This window comes from Papio anubis, chromosome 20 (genome assembly GCF_008728515.1).
Source record: "Papio anubis isolate 15944 chromosome 20, Panubis1.0, whole genome shotgun sequence".
Taxonomy (NCBI): domain Eukaryota; kingdom Metazoa; phylum Chordata; class Mammalia; order Primates; family Cercopithecidae; genus Papio; species Papio anubis.
Genome location: NC_044995.1, coordinates 14,283,619 through 14,303,598, shown reverse-complemented (window position 1 = coordinate 14,303,598; position 19,980 = coordinate 14,283,619). Strand labels below are relative to the sequence as shown.

The following is a 19,980-nucleotide window of genomic DNA, read 5'->3' as shown; positions in this document are numbered from 1 at the left end:
GGAAACTCAAAGACAGTGACCACTGATGATGATAACTGATAATGATGGTGGTAATGGTGATGATAGTAGTTATAAATACCAAAGGCTGCCTAAGTGCTAAGAAACTGTGCCAATTTTTTTTTTAAACCTATATTATCTTTAGTAAGACCATGTCCGGTTCATTGGTATACTTTTTTTTTTTTTTGTCCTACCTAGCTCTTACCTCAGAAAGATTTGTTGAATGAGTGAAAGATGAACAAGTAGGCCAATGGAGACAGAGTGAGGGTCTTGGTGGGGAGAATTATGTGTAGAATCTGCATTCAGTCTGCAGTGAATAGAGTAAAATGGGTCATTTGGATGTGAATTGGCAGACCCCATTTGAAAGAAACAATTTTGATCTGTTACATTTAAAAATATTTATTGACTTCTGTTTGCTACTTTCCTGATTGTATTTAGGTTAAATGACACCAGCTAGGAAGCTACAGTTTCCTGGAATCTTTCAGATAATTAAGCCTAAGCCTGGGTAAGGGGAGGGCACAGGATAAGACTGACAAGAGAAGAAGGTACTAGAGAGAGCAACAACCAAAATGATCTTGAGAAACATGCTTTTTGAGAACACTGGAATGATTTAGGGGTGGGTACAGTGGAAGAGTGAGGTGGGAGAAGAAGAGTGTCTGGTAGGTGTGCTCACTGTCTTCTTGACTGAGAATATTTAATAGGAAGAGTGGGAGCTCAGAGCTCCTACAAAGGCAGAACAAAGCTTCTTAGCTGACATTGTTTGAGAAATTGCTGGCAGGCTCTGGAATGCTTGTTTGGCTTTCTGTGGTGCCTTTGGTGTCCTAGGGTGCAAATAAAGGGGAGAGGCTAGTGTTAAAAACATTTTTAACATTTCTTTCTTTTTATTTTTTATTTTGGAGACGGAGTCTTGCTCTATCGCCCAGGTGGATGGAGTGCAGTGGCACGATCTCTGCTCATTGCAACCTCTGCCTCCCAGGTTCAAGTGATTCTCCTGCCTCAGCCTCCCGAGTAGCTGGGATTACAGGTGCCTGCCACCATGGCTGGCTAATTTTTGTATTTTTAATAGAGACAGGAATTTACCATGTTGGCCAGGCTGGTCTGGAACTCCTGACCTCAGGTGATCCACCCTCCTCGGCCCCCCAAAATGCTAGGATTACAGGCGTGAGCCACCATGCCTGGCCTTAACATTTAATTTCTTTTTGTGATGGAGTCTCGCTCAGTCACCCAGGCTGGAATGCAGTGGCTCGATCTTGGCTCACTGTAACCACTGTCTCCTAGATTCAAGCGATTCTCCTGTCTCAGCCTCCCGAGTAACTGGAATTATAGGCACCCACCATCATGCCTGGCTCATTTTTCTATTTTAGTAGAGACGGGGTTTCACCATGTTGGCCAGGCTGGTCTTGAACTCCTGACCTCAGGTGATCCACCCACTTTGACCTCCCAAAATATTAGGATTACAGGCGTGAGCCACTGTGCCCAGCCAACATTTAATTTTTATGAGAGTTTTAAAGATTATAAAAATAAGACTCATCCAGTGGAAAAATATTTTTAAATCCCCACCCCAGCCTCTACAACACATTTTCCAGGGCTAGCCACTGTTAATAGTTTGCTACATATTTTTCCATACCTTCTGGTATATAAATACAATGGTTTATTTTAAAAACAAAAATGAGATTATACTATACGTATTGCCTTAGTCTGACCTTTAAGAAATCTGGCCGGGCATGGTGGCTTACGCCTGTAATCCTAGCACTTTGGGAGGTCGAGGTGGGCAGATAGCTTGAGCCCAGGAGTTCAAAACCAGGCTAGAGTGCAGTGGCGTGATCTCAGCTCCCTGCAACCTCCGCCTCCCGGATTCAAGCAATTCTCATGCTTCATACTCCCGAGCAGCTGGGATTACTGGCGTGCACCACTATGCCCAGGTAATTTTTATATTTTTAGTAGAGACAGGGTTTCACCATGTTGGCCAGGCTGGTCTTGAACTCCTGGCCTCAAGCAATCCACCTGCCTCGGCCTTCCAAAGTGCTGGGATTACAGGCGTGAGCCACTGTGCCTGGCTGCCAATATACTTTTTAATATGACACTTAAAAACTGGTAGACTAAACTGGGTATGATGGTGTGTACCTCTAACCCCAGATCCTTGGGAGGCTGAGGTGGGAGGATCACTTGAGCCCAGGAGTTTGAGACCAACCTGAGCAACAGAGCAAGACTCCCACTCAAAAAACAGAACAAAACAACACACACAAAACTGCTAGACTAGGGAGGAGTCAAATTCTGTTTGATACTGACACTGGTGTAATCTTCAGAGATTAATTACCAGGTCTCCAACAGCCCCATCTACCCCCACTTTGGTAAAAGTGAGGTTTTAAAATCTAAGAATTTGGTTAAACCTTTCCAGTATCAGGAGAATTGTATCCTGCTTTTCCTGCTCTTCCTATTTCCCGACAAGTTGACATTGAGTAGAAAGGGCTGAGTTGTGTGCTTATCCTGGTCTTAATTTCACCTCTTTTTTCTATTCTCAACCGTGCTTCATCCCTAGTGATTCCACGGAGTGACTGTGGTATAAGGAAAATCATCCTCTGCAAACTTACTTGTTTTCTTCACATTGCCCTTGAAATGATCACAGGGACACTGCTTCTTTGGCAGCCCAGAAACTGTCATGACTTTTCTTCTTGGGGCTCTCAGGAACCAATCTGAAACAACAGCACTGCTGCTTAGATGGGAGAGTTAAAACATATGATAGGAGGGAGTAGGACGAAGCTTTAATCGCCATCTTCTGTGCCTTGAATTTCCACTGCAATGGGGTAGGAAAAGGGGTCAACACAGAACAGTGTCCATCCGGCTATTTGAATGCTTGTATTTCTGAGTTGTTTTTCCTGACCTGTTTGGGCAAGGGTTTGGTGGCAGGTTTGGAGGGTGCATCAGAATATCATTACTCCAAAGAATGAGGAGTAAGGCTTGGGTGTCTGCTTTCCAGTGGCTGCTTTCCCTTGGGGAAGCCATTTTGTCTCTCTGCTTTCAGTCTTACCTATGAGTAAAATAAGGCTGAGAATAGGATTCAGGAAGCTTTTGGAAGGCCAGGAAAAAATAAAAAGCCTTTTGGGCGGTAGCCCTGGGTTCTTTAGGAAAAGGATAAGGGGCAGGGGGCAGCCTGACATTGGCTGGCTTTCCCCCTAGACCTTGGAGAAGTCCAGTTTTTGCCTGAGAGTCAGGAAGAAAGCGGGCACGGGTGCTGCATGTGGCAGGTTGTGGAGAGGGGAATGGGTGAGGTCAGCTGTGATAACATCTGCATTGGTCTCAGAGGGGCCCAAGGGAGAGAGCTGGGGTCATGGTGATGCCATCGCTGTTGTTGATGCTGAGTTACTGACCTTTGCACTCACATTCTTGGCCGCCTTCCTGGAGCCACTTCCTAGAAGCCTGGCCTTGGTCCCTATGGCCTCTGGCGACCCCTGTCGGAAGGAAACAGGTCACATCCAGACACTGGAAAGGGAACAGAAATGATCCTCCCAGCATTGTGCTACCTAGGTCAGCACAGTTCCATTTTTCCATTTTTACTTTAAGAATCTAGGTTACTTCAAGAGACGAATATTTTATTTTTATTTATATTTTTGAGATGGGGTCTTGGTACGTTACCTAGGCTGGTCTTGAACTCTTGGGCTCCAGTGATCCTCCTGCCTTGGCCTCCCAAAGTGCTAGGATTATAGGCATGAGCTACTGTGCCCAGCTGAGGGATATTTTAATCAATGAGGAATTGAGGTTTAAAATCCGGCCTATATGTAACCATATTAAAAAATTTCATAATTAAACAACATCTGGCCTAGGGAAAAGCGTAGCTGAAGGTAGGTGGAGAAAGAATGGCTTCTAGATGGAAGAGAGGATAAAAGGTAGGGCTTTGTCAAAGCCTCCCGACCTCTCCCCATACCTCACACTAAAATCCTCATGACTTAAAAGAGTGAGAGCAAGGAGGAGATTATTCCATAAACCAAGATTTTCCCTTGACCTCCAAGTTGCTGGGTTTGTTTGTTTGTTTGTTTGTTTGTTTTTTGAGACAGGATCTCACTCTGTCATCCAGACTGGAGTGTAGTGGTGCAGTCACGGCTGCAGCCTCGACCTCCTGGGTTTGGTTGGTCCTCCCATCTCAACCTCCTCGGTAACTGAGGCTTCAGGCATGCACCACCACTCCTGGCTAGTTTTTGTATTTTTTGTAAAGATAGGGTTTCGCTACGTTGCGCAGGTTGGTCTGGAGCTCCTGGGTGTAAGCGATCTGCCCGTCTTGGCCTCCCAAAGTGCTGTGATTATAGGCATGAGCCATCACACCCAGCCCAAGTAGCTGTATTTGAATCCAGAGTCCCAGTTCAGCTATCAAATGATGGTATTTACCTTTGTTCCTCTGGAACAAATACATTCTTCTTTTGGCCTCTATCCGAGCCTGTTTTTATCTTCTGATTCTATCTTATCTCCATTTTTTGATACTTAAAATATTCCTATGACAGGCCGGGCTCGGTGGCTCACGCCTGGAATCCCAGCACTTTGGGAGGCTGAGGCAGGTGGAACATGAGGTCAGGAGATCAAGACCATCCTGGCTAACATGGTGAAACCCCCTCTCTACTAAAAATACAAAAAATTAGCCAGGTGTGGTGGCAGGTGCCTGTAGTCCCAGCTGCTCAGGAGGCTGAGGCAGGAGAATCTCTTGAACCCAGGAGGCGGAAGTTGCAGTGAGCTAAGATTGCACCACTGTACTCCAGCCTGGGCGACAGAGCAAGAGTCCATCTCAAAAAAAAAAAAAAAAAAAAAAAAAAAATTCCTATGACAATCAAGGATGATGGCTTATAGACTTGAGATTCTCCAGTAAGAACTTGGCTCAGATGACACCTCCTTTATGGTGGTTTCTGATACTTCCTGTCAGAATGAATTATGCCTTCATGCGGTTCCTATTGTATTTGAATGCAGTTCTGTTATTGCACTGTAATGTTGTTGTTTGAAATCTTTTATGCACTGAATTATGTCTCCTGAAATTCACATGTTGAATCCGTAACCCCCAGTACCTCAGAATGCCTGTATTTGGAGATAGGGCCTTTAAAAAGGTGATTAAATCAGGCTGTTATGGTGGGCCCCACTCCAGTCTGGCTGGTGTCCTTATAATAAAAGGAGATTTGGGCTGGGCGCGGTGGCTCACGCCTGTCATCTCAGCACTTTGGGAGGCCGAGGCGGGTGGATCACAAGGTCAGGAGTTCAAGACCAGCCTGGCCAACATGGTGAAACCTTGTCTTTACTAAAAATACAAAAATTAGCTGGGCATGGTGGCATGCGTCTGTAGTCCCAGCTACTCGGGAGGCTGAGGCAGGAGAATTGCTTGAACCCGGGAAGTGGAGGTTGTAGTGAACTGAGATCGCATCAATGGACTGCAGCTTGGGCCACAAGGTAAGACTTCGTCTCAAAAAAAAAAAAAAGGCCCTTATGAATGGGACATAGGCCAGGTGTGGTGGCTCTCACCTGTAATCCCAGTGCTTTGGGGGGCTGAGGCAAGGGGATTGCTTGAGGGCAGTAGTTCAAGACAGCCTAGGTAATATAGCGAGGCCTTGTCTCTACAAAATATATATATATATATATATATATATTTTTTTTTTTAAAAAGGTAAGGTATCCTAGGCTGGGCATGGTGGCTCATCCCTGTAATCCCAGCACTTTGGGAGGCTGAGGCTGGCGGATCATTCGAGGTCCGGAGTGCAAGACCAGCTTAGCCAACATGTTGAAACCCTGTCTCTACTGAAAATACAAAAATTAGCTGGGTGTGATGGCCCATGCCACCTGTAATCCCAGCTACTGGGGAGGCTGAGGCAGGAGAATTGCTTGAACCCGGGAGGCAGAGGTTGCAGTGAGTCAAGATCATGCCGTTGCACTCTAGACTGGGCAACAGAGTGAGACTCCGTCGCAAAAAAAAAAAAGTAGGAGGGATCCTATAGAGCTCTTTCATTCTCTTTCCACCTCTTGAAGATAAGAGGAGAAGTCCGCTGTCTGCAGCCTGGAAGAGGACCCTTGCCAGAACTCAGCTGTGCTGGCACCCTGATTTCATAGATCCAGCCTGCAGAACTGTGAGGAATAAATTTCTCTTATTTATGCCACCCAGTCTGTGGTATTGTGTTAATGCAGTCCTAGCAAACTAACATAAAATCTTTCTCCTTCACTAGACTCCGAACCATTGGCTCAATAGTCATTCAGCTACGTGGTTCCTGACACATGGTAGGCATTTGGTAAATGTTTGTTCAATACGTGGATGGATATGTTGTTTGGAGGGGACCCTTAGAGATCATATGGCTCAATTCAGGCCTCCTACTTCCCAGACTTCTGCCACACAGATGGAGGGGGTTGCGTCATTTCCCCAAGGGCTGCTTTTCCAGTGTTCTCATGTGCTGTTTTGAGTGTTATCAAAGTACTTTAACCTGGCATAGCCCCTGCCATGTAAACTTTTCTAACATTTTTACTCTTGCCTGACCTCTACTCCTAGTTCCAGAGAAAAACCACAGAATATTAGGCCCTGAAGGAAATCCCAGAGATTATTTAATCGAATTCCTTAATTCTGAAGTTTTTTTTTCAGTCTAAATGTAATTTAACTGTTGGAGAAAATTTTGAAAGTACAAACAGAGAAATTACTATTCTTACAAACTGTTGGTATTTTGGCATATTTGTTACCTGCATATGCTTTTTATACAATGTAGTGATAACCATAGAATGTAAACACATTCTCTTTTTCCATTCATAGGCATGTTGCTGTGTTATCTTTATAACACATTTTTAATGAATGCATAATACTCTCAATAATTATGTGTTCCAAATTATTTAACTGCTTTCCCATTGCTGAATATTTAGAAAGTTTTATTTTTTAGAAGTTGGTAAATTTCTTTGTTCTTATAACTGTTTTCCAAATTTTAGATTATTTTCTTGGGAGAGAGTTCCCAAAGTGGAATTACTGGGTCAAAAGTTAAGAATTGCTTTCAAAAGAGCTGTACTAATGTTTAAATTTTATTTTTTAATTATTTTATTTTATTTTATTATTTTATTTTTATTTATTATTTTTTTTGAGACGGAGTCTCGCTCTGTGGCCCAGGCTGGAGTGCAGTGACCAGATCTCAGCTCACTGCAAGCTCCGCCTCCGGGGTTCGCGCCATTCTCCTGCCTCAGCCTCCCGAGTAGCTGGGACTACAGGCGCCCGCCACTTCGCCCGGCTATTTTTTTGTATTTTTTAGTAGAGATGGGGTTTCACCATGTTAGCCAGGATGGTCTCGATCTCCTGACTTCGTGATCCGCCCACCTTGGCCTCCCAAAGTGCTGGGATTACAGGCGTTAGCCACTGCGCCCGGCCAAGGGCTGTACTAATTTCATTAAATCACTATCTCCTTTTTTTTTTTTAAGATGAGGAAACAGTCCCAGAGAGAGCAAATGAAATGCCCAAGTTCATAAAGGTAATGGGGACATATCTAGGGCTGAAACCCAGGTCCAGGATTTTATTTTATTTTTAGTGACCAGGGTCTTGCTATGTTGCCCGGGCTACAGTGCAATAGCTGTTCACAGACATGATCACAGCACAGTGTGGCCTCAAACTCCTGGGCTCAAGTGATCCTCCTTCCTCAGCCTCCCAAGCACTACCACACCCAGCTACAGGTACAAGATTCTTAGTCTGTTGTTTTATTCTGCACTGCTATATGACCCTAGTTTCACAGAGGAAACTGAAAATGAAGCTGCATGGTGCTATAGTATTATGTCTCCCAAACTTCAGACATTTTTAGACCATCTTTATGATTTTTTTCTATAGCTTAAACCACCCTTAGTATTATTTACTTCATGCTTTTTCTTTTTTCTTTCTTTCTCTTTCTTCCTTCCTCCCTCCCCTCCCCTCCCTCCCTCCCTTCCTTCCTTCCATTCCTCCCTTCCTTCCTTCCTTCCTTCTTTTTTTGACAGAGTCTCACTCTGTCGCCCAAGCTGGAGTACAGTGTTGCGATCTCAGCTCCCTGCAACCTCTGCCTCGCGGGTTCAAGCAATTCTCCTTCCTCAGCCTCCCAAGTAGCTGGGATTACAGGCACCCACCACCCATGCCTGACTAATTTTTGTATTTTTAGTAGAGGCGGGTTTTACCATGTTAGTCAGGCTGGTCCTGAACTCTTAACATCAAGTGATTACAGGCATGAGCCACTATGCCTGGCCACTTTATACTTTTTCTTTTTTCTTTTTTTTTTTTTGAGGTGGAGTCTCACTCTGTCGCCCAGGCTGGAGTGCAGTGGCGGGATCTCAGCTCACTGCAAGCGCCGCCTCCCGGGTTCATGCCATTCTCCTGCCTCAGCCTCCCGAGTAGCTGGGACTACAGGCGCCGTAGTTTTTTGTATTTTTTAGTAGAGACGGGATTTCACTGTGTTAGCCAGGATGGTCTCGATCTCCTGACCTCGTGATCCGCCTGTCTCGGCCTCCCAAAGTGCTGGGATTACAGGCTTAAGCCACCGTGCCCAGCCTTATACTTTTTCTCTAAATAAATTTATTTTGCAAAACATCCTCATCCTATGCAATATTATCTGTGAAATTACAGGTTTGATGTATGCTTAGTTTTTTTCCTAACATGCATTAAAATAAACACAGAAGTATTAAAGTAAAAAGAAGCTTATTTACATTACACCTAAAATCAGTTTTGGGAACCACTGATACAGTGGCATAAACATGCACTTTATATCCAGATAGGCCTGGGGTCAGCTATTGGCTCTATCACTTAACTATGTCAACTTGGACAAGTCCCTTGGCTTCTATGATCCTCGATTCCCTGATTTGTAAAAGGAGGATGGTAAAATCCTCCTCGCAGAGTTGTTGGGAATAAGTGAGCTGCTGTGGGAGCTCAGTGCCCAGGCGGGTGTTGAGTACATGATGGTTATCATTGTGGTTATTGCTGTGGAATTCTGGTTATTTTCCAAAGAGAGTGTCTATGCTGGAATATTGGGCTTGTGGCTTTCTGCTGATGTCGATGTGTAAATAAGTTACTTCCACTTGTTAGGATTTATGGTGCATCTGTCACTATTTTCATTTCCCAGATCCACTATATACTTGCTTTGTGATTTTGGACAAAGTTGTGTAACTTTTCTATGCCTCATTTTCCTAATTTGTAAGATGTGGTTAATAATAGTACAGTAGTCCTTCCTTATCCACAGGACTCCCAAGATACTTGAAGTCTCAGATAGTACCAAACCCTATATATATATATATTTTTTCTACACATATACACTTATGATAAAGTTTAATTTATGAATTAGGCACAGTAAGAGATTAACAATAACTAATAGAATAGAACAATTTAAAAAATATACTGTAATAGGCTGGGGAGGGGGCTCACACCTGTAATCCCAGAACTTTGGGACGCCAAGGCAGGCAGATCACGAGGTCAGGAGATCGAGACCATCCTGGCTAACACGGTGAAACCAAGTCTCTACTAAAAATACAAAATAGTAGCCGGTTGTGGTGGCGCATGCCTTTAGTCCCAGCTACTTGGGAGGCTGAGGCGGGAGAATGGCGTGAACACGGCAGGCAGAGCTTGTAGTGAGCCGAGATCACACCACTGCACTACAGCCTGGGTGACAGAGTGAGACTCTGTCTCAAAAAAAAAAAAAAATATATATATATATATATATATATATATATACACACACACACACACACACACTGTAATAAAAATGATGTGAATGTGGCCTTTCTCTCTCTGTTTCTCAAGATAACATAACAATATTTTGGGGCCACAGTTGGCGGGTAACTGAAACTGCGATTAAGTGGGGACTACTGTACATGAGTGTGCGTGTGTGTTATTTCCCAGCTCTGACCACTAGAGGGCCTAGAAGCACCAGCACCTACTAGCAATGGGCCTATCAGTCAGTGCCCATGGTCTGTAAATATCATTCTCCCATGAAAGGAACTAGGGCTTCCAGGAAAAATAGCTGATCCAGGGCTGGGACAGAAAAACACAAGAGGAGCCCGAAGCTTCTTGTGGTGTCAGAAACGAAGGAACTGCTCAAAAAATGATGGAGACATGTCTAAAGGTCATAGAAGCCAACTGGAAGGAGTTCCCAGTGGCCAATTTTGGGACAATATGAGCAACATAATAAATAATGATAGTAATGGATTCCAACCGATAAATACTCATGAGTCCATGCTGATATAAATAAATAACTGAACAAATAAATAAGGAAGAAAAGGCTGGGCATGGTGACTCATGCCTGTAATCCCAGCACTTTGGGAGGTGGAAGTGGGGGAATCACTTGAGGCCAGGAATTAGACACCAGCCTGGCTAACATGACAAAACCCCGTCTCTACTAATACAAAAATTAGCCGGGTGTGGTGGTGTGTGCCTGTAGTCTCAGCTACTCAGGAGGCTGAGGTGGGAGGATCGCAGTGAGCCAAGATCACACCACTGCATTCCAGCCTAGGCAACAGAGTGAGACTCTATCTCAAAAACAAACAAACAAACAAAAAACAAAAAACAAAAAAAAAGAAAGAAAGAAAAAGAAATAACTCTTTCTTATGGCAGAATTCCGATTAGATAAATGTAGAAGGAACAATGGAAGTAGAAAATCACTATTTGTCCAATACCACAGTAATAATTCTTTGTAGGAAACAATCATCCATAGAGTCTAAAAATTAATGTTAAAAGTATGATGATGCTGTTAACTGGTGAACAACAAGAAAAAGAAGTATGATGAGAAGAAACAGGCTGTTTACATATTTCCAAAGTGTTTCTCCGCAAGATACTTATTAATTACAATGAGACGAATAGTAACCTTACAGTAGAGAAACCTGGCAGACACCACCTGAACCAAGTGCTTAAAGTGAACCCCATCAGTAATGAGAGATACCGACATCCTGGGGCTCTTGCTGGGATGTCCAGAGAAGGATACATCACTTCTGAAGTATTCTTGCCTAAAATGCGTAGCCGGAAATATCAGACAAACCCATATTCAGGGAGCATTCTACAAAACAACTGGCTAGTACTCTTCAAAAGTGTCAAGGTCCTGAAAGAGAGGGAAAGACTGAGAAACTATCCCAGGTTGGAGGAGACTTAGGAGATCTGACATTTTATTCAGTGGGATCCCGAATTGGAGTCTGGAGCAGAAAAAGGACATGAGTGGGACGATTAGCAAGATTTGAACATTTGTAGATTAGTTAATATTATGGTATCAATGCTAATCTCCTGGTTTTAATAATTGTATTATGGTTACATAAGATACTGTTTGAAAACAATTGGATGAAGGCTATACTGGAACTCTGTTTTTATAATATTTTTCAAAGTCTGAAAAATGAAAAGTAAGAAAAAGTAAGAAATGCATTAGATTTGTGAGGACAAATGAGATGATAAGTGTGAAGTGCTTAGAACAATGCTTGTGATATAGGAGTTCTTAATGTGTCTGATATAAGTAATTTTATAATTAAATAATATTACAATTAATGAATCTGTTATTATAAGTAATTTATTTCCTAATGACCTCATATATTCTCACTTATTTTTATTTCCCTTAACCCTGTGAAAAGCACATTGAGCATGTATGTGATTAAGAGATAAAATAAGATTAGACTTTATTCTGAGATTTATTTTGGGGATGGAGGAGCTATTATTTCCTTTAGCCACTAAGTAGCTCAGACTCAGGCCTACATTGCAAAACTTCGCTTGGCTGGGAAACAAGGCTTGAGCCCGGCTGCCACCCCCGCGACGTGGTTTGTGATGGTGCCTCCTGGTGGCGCAGGGAGCTTTCCCCGGTTCCTCACCCTCGTCCTTTAGGAGCGACTTAGAAATTTTACTCAGTCCATTTATTAAACCCTTTCTAGGTCACACTGCGGATCATTTAATCTTCACAAGTGTGTGTGACAAGTGGTATTTTCTTCATTTTAAGATGATAAAACTGAAACTCAAAAAAGTGAGGCGACTTGTCTAGGGTTGCAAAGTGTGTGGCAGAGTCAAGATCTAGGTCCCCCTGACTTCCAGGCTGAGTGTAAAGGTCTAGGTGAGTCTAAAAGTGTGGCCATGCAGAGAACTATTGGTGTAGAGCAGTGGTTGTTGACCAAGGGTGGATCCCCCTCAGGGGACATTTGGCGATGTCTGGAGATATTTTTGGCTTCCATAATGGGTTTGGATGAGGGAGAGGGGAGGCTGCTATTGGCGTGTAGTGGAGAGACGCCACGCGGATGCTGCTGAACATCTCACAGTGCACAGAACAGCCCCCACTGCAAGGAACTGTTTAGCCCGAATGTCAGTAGAGCTGCTATGAAGCCCTGGTTTGATTTAGAAACCTGAGGATGCATTCTTGAGGTTATCTAATGTTCGCTGAGTACTGAGCTGAATAGCGTGAGGGATATGGAAACAGTGCACCAGTCCGTGCCACCAAGTAGTTTGCAGCCGACGCAGGGGGTAGAGGCAGGAAAGGCACATGAGGCCTGTCAATATAAGGCAGCAGATGATAAGTGCAAGAAGAGAGTGTCCAGCAGGGCTAAGCTGGCTCTCAGGAGGGAGACCACATATCTGCCTGTGAGAGGAACTGAAGGAAGCTGTGGAAGGTGGTTTTGAGTTGGGTGTCTGAGCAAAGTTGAGCTGATGGGAAAACACAATACATGTTCAGGGAAGAGCAAACAGGTTAGTTTGGGTGGAGAATAGTATTTTTTAGTGAGTAGAGGGAGGTACACTGGAAAAACAGGTTGGGGCTAGAGCTTTGAGTTCAGGCAGGGGACTGTAGCGTGGGTGTCTGTCATAGTGATGGAAAAGTCTTCCCTTTTGGAATAGTGGTCTAGGCCCTAGGGCTATGGGGCTTAGCAGCTTCCAGAGCACTCTCGCTACAAAGGAAGAGATGTTGGAAATTGGAGTGGAGAAGGGAGAATGCCTCCTGATTTTAGGACCAAGTTGGTGCTGAGTATGCAGCAAAGCCATTTCACCTCAAAGTGGCCTTTGGGGAGATGGTGCTCACAAGCAGAAATATACATGGGGGTCAGGTCTGTTCTTCGTGGTTGCTCTGTGAAGGGCTGGGCCACTTTATAGTGAAAGCTGGAGCAGATTTGCAACCCCTAAGCTAAGGTCTGCTTCCCAAAATGTGAGCTGTTACAGCAGGGCTTGCTACGAATAAAGCTTCAAATATGGACACTACCTGGTGACAGGCTTTTTCTAGTTTATTTCATTACCAGTAAATAGCATTAAGACATGTTGGTGGCATTCCGGTGCACTGTAAAGAATATAAGCAAGGACTTCCTGATCTTCTATAAAGGTACCATTGCCTTCAACACCCTCCCACCACCATCATTAAGTTTAGCCATGATAATTATGTTACTCTTTTGGAAAAGGGTTGGGGGAGAAGACATGGGAGCAAATCTTTGTTGAGCTAGTATATATATACATACATACATACCTGTGTGTGTGAGGAGGATCAGCTACAATTACAGATATTTTCTTTTTTTTTTCTTTTTTCTTTTTGAGACGGAGTCTTGCTCTGTAACTCAGGCTGGAGTACAGTGGTACCATCTTGGCTTACTGCAGCCTTTGCCTCCCGGGTTCCAGCAATTCTCCAGGCTCAGCCTCCTGAGTAGCTGGGACTACAGGTGCGTGCTACCACGCCTGGCTAATTTTTTGTATTTTTCGTAGAGATGGAGTTTCACCGTGTTAGCTAGGATAGTCTCAATTTCCTGACCTTGTGATCTGCCCGCCTTGGCCTCCCAAAGTGCTGGGATTACAGGCATGAACCACTGCGCCCGGCCAGTTGCAGATATTTTCACATACAATATCTCATTTAACTCTGTCAACATCGTTTGGGTGTAAGTACAGTTTGCTGTTTTTTGTAAAGGAGGAAACTGGCATTGAGAAAGGCTCACTCACCCCAATACCCCACAGCTAAGAGAAGCTGCATTTTGATGTGTCTGTGGCCTGTTTTGCCACATTTCCTCCCCTCATTTTCCCCTTCATAGACAGTCTTGTTTACCTGGATTCAGACTGCTAGAGACCATGGACATCAGCATCAATGGCAGCAACAGGAGGAAGGAAGAGATTAGAACTTTCATTGCAATGGTTGGTGCAGCTGTTAAGTTGCTTGAAGAGTATAATGGAAGGTTCCCTGTTGGAGGCTGCTGATCTCTGGGGATGACTCAGGTCAGGGTACTCAGCCTGGCGGTCTATGCTTTAGTCCCAGGCCAGCGTTCCCATTTGAGGGCGAGAACAGGTGAGGTGACGCTGTTTTGCTCTTAGGTAACAGATTAGACCATGTGCTTTATGGGAATCTGGGAGGTGAAACTGGTCAAACAAAAGAAATGCAGCATTCTTAAGAACATAAGAAGGTGACTGATAACTTGGCAGCCGTGCCAGTTCTCTCCTGTACTCTTTCCCGCCTCCCCACACCCCAGTGCCTCATGATTTCTTCCTCAAACCTTTTTTTCTTGCTTGGATTTCCTTATACCTTTCAGTGACCCTCTCTATCTGAATATTTGACAGGAAAGTGGCTGCTAAGTGTTGGTAGGCGAGACTTTGACAAGGTCTCTTTCCCCTCCTGCTCCCATCCTTTAAAAAATATCAGCAATAGTAGTGTTGTTGCCTGGGAAGTTGCCCTGTCCTCTCTCTGTTCACAATTCCCTTCAATTCTGTAGCCACATAAGGTAGCAGCAGAGCAGGATCTGGGACAAGAGGCAGCTCCCCTGCCCAGAACACCGCCCTGGAGCAGTGGGTGACACCAGGCCTCCTTGTGTGTCCATCAGGAAGGTGGCCATGGCTTAGCTGTTCTGGTCTAAAGGAGAGGGAACTGGGTTGGGGGAAGAGACCCCCAGAGCTGCAGGTCCCAGAGGGTTTGAGAAACAGGAGCCACAGAAGGGAAGGAGCCCTGAAGTGTGTTTGCCCAGCTGCTGGGGCGCCTGGCTCCAGCACTTCTTTGGAAATGGCCCCAGGTCAAAGAAGAAAGGTAATAATACTCGAAGTAAACATTAGGGGCATAGAATATCAGCACTCACTAAACTTGACATTTATTTGAGACTTTAGGAAATGTGCGCAAAGGGAGAGGAGAGGCTGGGCTTGAATGCTGGGTGATATTCATGGGGGCTGAAGGGAAGGCAAACAAGGGAGCCCTCCCTGGAAGCCTCCAGGCAGGAGTGAGAACAGGGGATGTGACTTTGTTTCCCTGAGAGGAGGAAAGAGGAAAGGCATGAGTCAAAGCCCTTTGCTTTTGTTTGACCATTCTTTTTTCTCCACGTTTTCAAATTATCTCGGCCTGTTGACTTGTCACAGAGTTGATTGTGGACTTTGCTACTGCAGTGTTTATAAAGCACTGCAGGGGCCAGGGACTGCTAGGACTGAGCCTGTGTCCAAGTTGAAGGCTCAGGCTGGGCCTAAGCTTGTTCTGATGCAAATCACGGATGTGGCTTCTTTCTGGAAAATATAAAAATGGTCTCTGCCTTCAGGAGGCTCAAGTCTAACCAGGGACATGACATCCATTTCATAAAGCCCAGAGATATGAGTGCAGTCATCTCTCCAAGTGGCAAGAGTGCAGGGGGACTGAGAGGGACTTGGTCGGGTGGAACTTGAGCTGGAGATGGGGGAGGATTTGGGTTGGTGGAGGGCAGAGAGGAGGGTCGTGCAGAGCAGGGGTGTGTTGTAGGAGAGGTGCCCCCTGGAGCAAAAAAAAAAAAAAGTGTGTGAAAATGCAGCCCATTAGCAGAAAGAAAATGTTACTGAAAAACCATCCCATGTACAAATGGAGCCTGGTGCGGCCACTTTACTTGTGCTGCTGAGTTCTGCATCAGTCCACACCGAGGCCACTGCAGGGGCCAGGAGCTCCTCCTCAGACCTTCCTCCGGGTGTCTCAGTCTCTTTACCCACTGTTCTCCCCCAGGTCCTGCTCCCTGTCAGTTCACTCCATCTGGTTTCCCCTCCATGCACTTGGGGTGGGTGTTGCATCCTGTGTCCCATTGGAGGGGGCTTTGGGTCCATTAGGTCTATTAATATAAAACACCCCTAAGACAAATGGACTTTTTTCTTGTTAACATGACAACTTCTTTTTTTTTTTGAGACGGAGTCTCGCTCTGTCGCCCAGGCTGGAGTGCAGTGGCCGGATCTCAGCTCACTGCAAGCTCCGCCTCCCGGGTTTTACGCCATTCTCCTGCCTCACCCTCCCGAGTAACTGGGACTACAGGCGCCCGCCACCTCGCCCGGCTAGTTTTTTGTATTTTTTAGTAGAGACGGGGTTTCACCATGTTAGCCAGGATGGTCTCGATCTCCTGACCTCGTGATCCACCCGTCTCGGCCTCCCAAAGTGCTGGGATTACAGGCTCGAGCCACCGCGCCCGGCCGACAACTTCTTATAACACATCTCAAGAACATTATTTGTATCAAGAGTCTCTCTGATGTACAGAGGCCCTCCCTTCCCCAGGAAGGAGGTAAGGGGAAGTTGGGAGAAAACACCGTCCTGTGTGGGTTACTTATTTCCCTGTTGTACAGTGTACTTGGTAGACGTTCAGAAATATTTGTTGACTTTGACCATGATCCACATGGCTCGCATATAGTCATTTATTCACACATATATTCAGTGAGGCTTTGAGTGCCTAGTGTGTGCCTGGTATTTGCTGGACGGTGGATGCTGAGATCAGGTGTGCTGCTGCCTCTGAGGAGCTCTCACTATACAGCTGCACCTAGAGTGACCGAATCCACCTGCCCCACTTTACAGACGTGGAAATTAAAGTTCAGGGAAATTATAGGATTAGTTCAACAACACAGTCACTAACCTCAAAGTTAAGGGAGCAAAGTTAAGGGACTTGCTGGATTTTCTGTTAGTGTACAGCCACCTGGCTGCTGCAGGTGCAGATGTGGTGAGCTCCAATAGGAGAGAGGACGTTCAGAGTGAAGTGGGAGTCCTAAGCACCCTGGATTAGCCAGGAGGACATGCTGGGTCGAGCTGTGACCACACAAAGGACCATCAAGGAAATTTGCATTCTCTTTTTCACTTTGAGCTTGAAATGAAGAAAACTGATCCCAGGAAACCAAGAGTGGAAGATTACTCACAGGGGATTAGTGAGATGAGTCAAAAAGCCTGTGTTGGATGGGTGCCTGTAATCCCAGCACTTTGGGAGGCTGAGGTGGGAGGATGGCTTGGGCCCAGGAGTTTGAGACCAGTGTGGGCAACATGGTGAGACCCTGTCTCTATAAAAAGTTTTTTTTTTTTTTTTTTTTAAAAAGAAAACCCTTTTCTGATGTCTGTCACGGTGTTTCTCACTGAATGGTAATGGTCTTGCTTTGAGTGGGTTCTGTCCATAGCCTGGAGCTCTGTGAGGCAGGACCAGGTGTGATTTCACCTTTGTCTCTCCAGTGACAGTACACAGCAGGCTCCGATAAATATTTCTTACAAAATAAAACTGAATAAAAAGTAGATACCTGCACACATGTGGGATGATTGAGCAGCAGTAGAAGCAGGGAAAGTCAGCGTCCCCAGATCAACTGATGTGGCGTTCAGCTTCTAGATAGCCGTGAGGTGCCAGGATGGGGATGGGGGTCCTGTGGCTTTACTGCTCTGGGGACCACCCTGAGGATTCGGAGTGTCAGCTGTGGTTGCTGCACTTCACTTACCTGTGGGAAAGTGAGCAGAGGGTGTGGGGCTTCAGGTGAACCCACATGGGAAATGGCCGAGGGAAGACAGGGTAGGTGGCACATAGAGGTTGTTTTTTATTTTTTTATTTTTATTTTTGAGAAGAAGTTTCATTCTTGTTGCCCAGGCTGGAGTGCAATGGCACAATTTTGGCTCACTGCAACCTCCGCTTCCTGGGTCCAAGCAATTCTCCTGCTTCAGCCTCCCGAGTAGCTGGGATTACAGGCATGCACCACCATGCCTGGCTATTTGTTTTTTTTTTGTGTGTGTGTTTTTAGTAGAGACAGGGTTTCTCCATGTTGGTCAGGCTGGTCTCGAACTCCCGACCTCAGGTGATCCGCCCACCTTGGCCTCCCAAAGTGCTGGGATTACAGGTGTGAGCCACCGTGCCCAGCTGAGGTTGTTTACCAATATTTGAAGGTCGGTTGTATGAAAAAGTGTTAGACTTGGCCGGGCGTGGTGGCTCATGCCTGTAGTCTCAACACTTTGGGAGGCAGAGGCAGGCAGACCACCTGAGGTCAGGAGTTTGAGATCAGCCTGGCCAACATGGCGAAACCATGTCTCTACTAAAAATACAAAAATTAGCTGCGTGCAGTAGCAGGCACCTGTAATCCCAGCTGCTCGGGAGGCTGAGGCAGGAAAATTGCTTGAACCCAGGACGGGGAGGTTGCATTGAGCCGAGATCGCGCCACCTCACTCCATCCTGGGCGATAGAGCCAGACTCTGTCTCAAAAAAAAAAAAAAAAAGGAAAAGAAAAAATGTTAGTGTCATGCGTGTCCACGTGAAGAGACCACCAAGCAGGCTTTGTGTGAACAATAAAGCTTTTAATCACCTGGGTGCAGGTGGGCTGAGTCCAAAAAGAGAGTCAGTGAAGGGAGTTAGGGATGGGGCGGTTTTATAGGACTGGGGTAAGCAGTGGAAAGTTAGAGTTAAAGGGGGTTTTTCTCTTGCAGGCAGGGGCAGGGGTCACAAGGTGCATGGTGGGGAGATCATAAGACTCATTGTCCAGAAGAAGAATGTCACGAGGTTGATCGATCAATCAGCTGGGACGGGGCAGGAACAAGACATAATAGAATGTGGTAAGGTTGGTCAATCGGTTAAGACAGGAGCTGGCTGTTTTCCTTCTTTTGTAGTTTTCGGTTGCCTCAGGCCATCTGGATGTATACATGCAGGCTTGGGCTCAGAGGCCTTACATTCCTGTCTTCTTATATTAATAAGAAAAATAAAATAGTGTTGAAGTGTTGGGGCAGCGAAAACAATTTTTTTTGGGTGATATGGAGAGATAATGGGTGATGTTTCTCAGGGCTGCTTTGAGTGGGATTAGGGGCTGCGTGGACACCTTAAAGAAAATTTTATAATGGGTTACATGGAATAGAAGTTTAGGCTGTGGGGAGATCTTGGGCAGAGGATGGTACTGTGGGGTTGTTAAAAGTAGCATATGGAATGATCGGTGATGGTCTGAATGTGGTTTTGTATGAATTGAGAAACCAAACGGAAGACACAAGGCCCGAATAAGAGAAGGAGAAAAACAGGTACCAGAGGACTAAGAATTGGGAGGACCCAGGATGTCCAATTAGAGAATGCCCAAGGGGGTTCAGCGTAATTACTTGCTTGGTTGGTGAGTTTTTGAGCTCTATCCTTGAGTTTTTTTTATGTTGTCATATACCAGGCCAGATTGATTTAGGTAAAAGCAACACTCTTCATTTAAAAATATACAGAGTCCTCCTTTTTCAGCAGTGAGTAAGTCAAGGCCTCAGCGGTTTTGGAGGACAACTGCAGCTAAAGAGTCAACCTGGGCCTGAAGGACTCACAGAGTTTGTGCTATGTCTGCGATGCTAGCAGAGAAGTCATTAGAGAGGCTATGGAAGGTCGTGACAGAGGTTGAAATGCCTGCTATTCCAGTTCTGAGCGCAATAGTGGAGGCAGAAAGTCCTAAACCGATAAGTAAGGGAATTAGTGGAATAACCTTTTTTTTTTTTTCTATCGTGTCAGTGTCATGAGGGGAACAGGAAGCTTTTTGGTCCCATTGGCAAATAGAATTTTGGGAGTAAGGAAAACTAGTGTGCATGTGCCTGTCCAATTAGCAGGTAGACACATGTAGGTAGAGGATCCACAGAGGAAGAAGAGACCTTGTGCAAGGCAAAACTGGAAATGCAAAGTAAAGAGACGAGAAGGAATACTAGAAGAGGTGTCTTGTACTCAGACTCCTAGGGATCCAGCTAGGGCGGCAGCCGTCAGAGGTTATAATGGGGACTGATGGGGTAACTGCATAGAGGGGGAGGTTCGATTTTCATGGCGTATGAGAAAGCGTTGGGTATCTATGAGCAAACTTTAACTGTTATTTACGGGGCTGGGTATAAGCAAACAA

At 45.2% G+C, this 19,980-nt stretch overlaps 1 protein-coding gene across 2 annotated transcripts; it reads right to left on the bottom strand.

Moving 5' to 3' along the window:
• Window positions 1-170: 170 nt before the first annotated feature.
• On the bottom strand, window positions 171-14,268 carry CXCL17 (C-X-C motif chemokine ligand 17). Of its 2 annotated transcripts, XM_003915628.5 has the most exons (4): window positions 13,973-14,268; window positions 3,366-3,446; window positions 2,589-2,690; window positions 171-818 (listed from the first exon to the last, which is right to left on the bottom strand). In XM_003915628.5, the coding sequence occupies exons 1-4, from the start codon at window positions 14,049-14,051 to the stop codon at window positions 721-723; spliced, it is 360 nt and encodes a 119-aa protein (XP_003915677.1). In that variant the 5' UTR covers window positions 14,052-14,268; the 3' UTR covers window positions 171-720. The 2 variants fall into 2 exon arrangements, with proteins under 2 accessions (XP_003915677.1, XP_021786072.1); XM_021930380.2 differs by lacking the exon at window positions 13,973-14,268 and having other exon boundaries at window positions 3,366-3,612.
• Window positions 14,269-19,980: the final 5,712 nt, after the last annotated feature.